Here is a 5,940-nt window from a genome sequence, read left to right as displayed (position 1 = left end):
ATAAATAAATAAATAAATAAATAAATAAATAAATAAATAAATAAATAAATAAATAAATAAATAAATAAATAAATAAATAAATAAATAAAACTGAAGGGCTCCCTCGCTAATTGGTTCATTCTGATCAGAGAAACACGTTTAAATACTGCCATCTGAGCTGCCTGATTTTAGTCAAATCCCATTCGATCTCTCTTTCTCTCTGGCTGAGAAATTGTCATACATTTGATCTACTCATTTAAACCAAATTCCAAAAAGTGCCACTAAGATGAAAGTATCTGATAAATACTGAGGTAGCCTTCTCTTAACAAAAACACAGAGGTTTCATTAAATCATTCACTAAACACCAACAACTGCATCTACACACAAGAGATCAATTCAGATCGCATTTTGCTCTTGCAGTAGGATAAACTACGCTACTACATGGTGAGGGAAAGAGTGTGCAGGGATGTAGAAAATAAAACAAAAGACCACTACAGACTTAATATTCACAAAAAAATTTTGACAAAGAAAAGTTACACTGATTTCTAAAGATAAGATCCACCTACGTTTCAGAGCACAAGATGCCACACTGAAGCGCATCAGCAGTTTAAAAAATAGTGCTTTGAAAGCGAATATTTCATAAAAGAACATTAGTCACATTAAAAATCTATTCAACAACAGCGTGACCTTAAAATGAATTATAACCTCTGATTTAATTAATTGCAAAATTTAAATACAAATTCAATGAGAATACTTAAAAAATGCATAAATGAGCTAAGGACAAAGTCAGTAAATAGGGAACTAGAGCTGGAACAAAAATAAAGAGTGTATGTTGTTGTTGTCGTTGTAGTTTTAGACTTTGATCTGCAACAAGTTATAAATCAGAGACTTTTCCAAAAGCCTAAATTAAGGCCATTTTGAGTGGAAGCTTCGTTAATATAGTAAAAAAAAATCAATTAATGGCTTTATTCATTTAAATGTTTATGTTGGAAAAAAATTCTACAGGAAAAAAACACAGACAATAGCAAACCAAATATGCTGCTTATATATTTCAAGTGACAGCATGTTTTTATACATTTAGATTAATGATATATAGCTAGCACAAAAAGCAAAACTAAGTTATTTCTACCTTGCAATGATGTTTCTATCATAAAACTGCTATTTGAAATTTTGTCTTACAATGAGTACCCCTCTCAGTCAAAAGTATTAATGGGTGTCCAAAAGTGGAATGTACAATAACCGATTATAAGATAAAGACTATTTTACTTAACCTCTTAATTTAAGCATTTAACTTTTATCATTTTATTATCTCCTTCTCAGATAAAAAACAAAAAAAACATAATTATATTGTCTGAAAGTTAGTAAGGAAACAAAGTGAATACAAAATAAAATCATATTATAAACCTATATATACAAAAGTGGAGCTCCGTAGTTAAAGGTTAACATTTAAACTTAATGCATAGGGAATAAATGAGGGAAAAATATAGCTGATACCAGGCTGTTCTCTACATCAAGTCTGGTTCTCTACTTGGTTTTGATATGTGTCGAATCTGAAGGTAAACTCAAACATGTACGAAAAATGTTTTGGTTGATAAAAGCTTGTTAATTTTTCAATGGGTCCACTCAAAGCAAAACAGACCCCAGCTCTAGTTTATTTTACTACCTAAGAAATAAAATATGTTCATCTACCCCTTGCAATGCACTCACCACTAGGGCAATGCATACCCTGGTTGGGAAACACATATGTACAAAGGATTAAAATATCTAAACTCCAAAAACAGTTAAGGACAGGTGTTGTTTTTCTCAGGGATAAAAGTCAATTTCTGAAAACCAGACATATCAACATACCCTACGTCTTCTTCAAACTTTATCATACTTTTAACGTACAGTATCTATAAGGATTTTAATATATTAAAAGATTAACAATATAAGATAACAGTAATTAGTTAAATACACAATTGTTAAAGATAGGTTCTCTGTCTTTGAAGCTTTCTCTCTTTGGTTCTTTTTCCTGAAAATAGATCACTCAGGATAAACTGTTTAACTGATATATATTAAATAACCATGAGACATGACAACAGATTCTAATAGAAATTGTAATCTTACTCAGAACATAGAAGTTGCTTAGAGTTACAGAAGCCAGCTGCATACCCCCAGGCTCACTTCTCGGGCCACAATAAAAAGTTAAAGAGGCATTTTATACATCTCCAGCCTGCCACATCATCACGTTTTACATCATACAAGTTAGCAGATGAGGAGACATCCATGACTCCAGCCTTATCAAAATAGTACACTTTGTTCTTAGCTGAAGGACACCGCTCTAATTTCGTTCCCAAATATTTGCCACATACAGAATGAAGATTATAACTGTACATCCAGACCAATCAGGAGTTGACTTCATGAATGTTCCTACCTCAGGAGAATCATCACAGCCTCCAAACATATCAGCAAAGTCTGATGGAGTTTTCTTCATAGTCTCGTCAGCAGGCAGCGTGTTGTCATTGTAGGATGATACAAACTTAAAGTCACTGGTTCTAGATCCTGTTGTCAGGTATGTGTCATAATTATAAGCGCTTCGTAAAGTTCCCATACCGTCAACATCTGCATAATTAGGAGGGAGGTAGGCTCCAGGGATGGCAACTGCTCCATCAAACAACAGTCTGGGCTTTCTCTTGCGACAAAACCTCACACCCAGGATGATCATGATGAAAGTCAGAAAGAAGGTGGACACGGAAACCAGTGCAATAATCAGGTAAGAGGTCAGTTTAGAGTTCTTCTCATAAGAAATATCTTTCAGTTCTGGCACCTCAGCCAAGTTATCAGAAATAAGTAAATACATGGAACAGGTGGCAGACAGAGAGGGCTGTCCATTATCTTTCACTGCAACAATCAGGTTCTGTTTCATGCTGTCAGATTCTAAAATGTCCCGCTGTGTTCTGATCTCTCCACTGTGCAGATCAATGCTGAAAAGTCCAGGATCAGTGGCTTTGACTATATGATAGGACAGCCAAGCATTCTGTCCAGAGTCTGCGTCCACCGCTATGACTTTGGAGACCAGAGAGCCTCCCTGTGCAGCTTTAGGGACCAGCTCAGTCATGAAGGAGCTGCCCTCCAGGGTGGGGTAGAGAATCTGAGGAGAGTTGTCATTCACATCCGATATGAACACACTGACAGTCACGTTGCTGCTGAGTGGAGGGGAACCATTGTCTCTAGCCATCACGTGGAATTTAAAACTCCTGAACTGTTCATAATCAAATGACCTCACAGCATGGATCACCCCCGTGTCTCCATTAATTGATAAATAAGATGACACAGAAGCACCGTTCACCTCAGCAGGTAACAGAGAATAAATAACTGTACCGTTTTGTCTCCAGTCTGGGTCTCGGGAAGAAACGGAGCATAAAGTGGAGCCAGGTTTGTTATTTTCATTAATATATGCGTTATAGGACTGTTCCTCAAATACTGGTGGGTTGTCGTTAATATCAGCTACAGATAACTGAACAGTTTTAGAAGAAGACAGAGGTGGAGAGCCCTCATCAGTAGCAGTGATTGTAATATTGTATTCAGACACTAATTCACGGTCCAGCTGACCTGCCGTCACCAGTGAATAGTAGTTTTTAATCGAGGGAACCAATTTAAAAGGAACATTTTGTTGGACAAAGCAGCGCACCATTCTGTTTCTCTCAGAGTCTCTGTCCTGCACGTTAATGATGCCCACTTCTGTACCAGGTGACACGTTCTCCGGTATGGGATTGGACAAGGATTTTAAATATATCACTGGAGCGTTATCATTTGCATCAGTGATATCAATAATCACTTTAGCTTCTGAAGACAGACCATAACCGTCTTTGGCTTCAATCATAAGTTCATATTTAGATCCTTCTTCATAGTCTATTTCGCCTGCTACAACTATTTCTCCCGTTTTTTCATCAAGTGAAAACAGCTTTTCGGATTTTTCAGATATCCGGCCAAATTCATATGTCACCTCACCATTTAGACCTTCATCTGCATCTTTTGCACTCACTGTTATTACTGGAGTATTTAAAGGAGCATTTTCATGTAAGCTGGCTTTGTACTCGGCCTCAGTAAACAAGGGAGCATTATCATTAGCATCGAGCACAGTGACTTTTATGACTACAGTCCCTGATCTCTGTTGAGATCCACCATCCACAGCTGTCAGTAATAAATTCAGCTCGTGCTGCTCTTCCCGGTCTAATTCTTTATTTAAGACTAACTCTCCATATTTACTACCAGCATTGGTTGTCTGCATATTGAACACAAAATTAGCGTTTTGTTGCAGGATGTAACTTTGAACCGCATTCTGGCCTATATCTGCATCATGCGCAGCATTAATGCGATACCTGGACCCTTTGAGAGCAATTTCGCTGATTTCCAGTTTGACGGAATCCTTCTGAAACACCGGGGAATTATCGTTTATATCTTGTATTTGAAGGGACAATCGATGCAGTTCCAGTGGATTTTCTAAAAGCAAGTCAAATTTGAGAATACAATTCGGGTTTTGTCCACAGTGCTCCTCCCTGTCTATTCTTTCGGTTACCACTAAATCTTGGTTTCTCAAATCAACTCTGATATACTCCTTCTGGCTTCCTTCCATTTCAACGCGGGCTTTACGAGCAGAGATTCCCAGTGATTCCAGTCCTAAATCCCTGGCGATATTTCCGATGATAGATCCTCTTTTTAGCTCCTCTTGAACGGAATAGGTCAGGTCTCCCTTTGTGCGTTGTGCCACAAAAAAGACAAAGAGAACACCGTAAATCCTCTGAAGAAAACCTTCACGCGCCATTACCAGTTACCTTAATTATCAATATAAGAATGCGGGTATCCACCGATGAAACTTATATTTCCGATCACGATTTTAGCATTCCACGTCGTCTCTCCAGCTCTAAAGAACAGAGAACAAACAATCCCCATCTAATGGATCGTGTGCAAAGACCGCTGGTAGCTGAACACGTTGCTGGTCTATAGCGACACCGTGAGTATCGTTAAAATATAATGAGTCAAAAAATATATAGATAAAATTAAAAAGAAACCTTTTTCAATAAAATATAAGATAACTTAATTAATGCATTATCGTCAAAGTAAAATTAAACAGTTGTCACTACACTAAATAATCACGTAATTTTTTAAAATACTGCAGACCATTTCATTCACGTCATAACACTTTTCAGTTTTAAAGAACAGAGCAGTCAGAAAATTCTACGTACCATTTTTTATGCATCTACATTTTCACCTCTAATTTGATAATAATATCCATCCTTCATCATGATATATCTTTATGTTCAGTAGATTAAAAATATGGAATCATTAAATAAAACAAAACATTATGTCAACGAATAAGTGATATTTTTCAGCAGATTAAAGAAAAAAATAAACATAGCTCAGAATTAAGAAATAATGTGACCCCGCCCCCACCTGTGCACACAAAGCATTGTATTTCTTTTTATATTAAGATAAATCCAATGCTGCATTGATTTACATTCATTTTGCTTATTGCATTTTGTCTTACATTTATCTTAACTTTACAATTACAAGTATATTCCTAACCCTGAGCTAAATTTAAAGTGAATTCACTTTAAATTACCTCTATACTGACTCCCACTGACCCCCCACACAACAGCACTTACACCTACACAGTTTTTTTGTTTGGTTGAACTTGAAACACAAGTGCAGGATAGGCAATATCAATGCATTACATGATCTAATTATATCATCAGATTATGATTAACCAAAAGTGTATTTAACATACAGATTCGCATATCAGAAGATCAAACTATATCATCCTAAAATAATATGGTAAATGATCTGGGATAACACTTTTTTACAGTATGTACAAAATTATCTATATTTTTAAACTTCAATGGTTAAAGGAGTGGTCAATATCAGCACCAGGGACAGAGGCATTAGCACCAGGGACAGAGGCATTAGCACCAGGGACAGAGG

General features: G+C 36.4%; 1 protein-coding gene across 1 annotated transcript; it reads right to left on the bottom strand.

Moving 5' to 3' along the window:
- Positions 1–2,299: 2,299 nt before the first annotated feature.
- On the bottom strand, positions 2,300–4,902 carry LOC107088220 (protocadherin beta-15-like). The gene has a single exon (XM_015380242.1). The coding sequence runs from the start codon at positions 4,781–4,783 to the stop codon at positions 2,300–2,302; it is 2,484 nt and encodes an 827-aa protein (XP_015235728.1). The 5' UTR covers positions 4,784–4,902.
- Between the last annotated feature and the right edge of the window lie 1,038 nt (positions 4,903–5,940).

Source organism: Cyprinodon variegatus, unplaced genomic scaffold (assembly GCF_000732505.1).
Source record: "Cyprinodon variegatus isolate N-32 unplaced genomic scaffold, C_variegatus-1.0 Scaffold210, whole genome shotgun sequence".
Classification (NCBI taxonomy): Eukaryota; Metazoa; Chordata; class Actinopteri; order Cyprinodontiformes; family Cyprinodontidae; genus Cyprinodon; species Cyprinodon variegatus.
The sequence above is the reverse complement of the archived record's forward strand: the minus strand, read 5'-3'. Positions and strand labels throughout refer to the sequence as shown.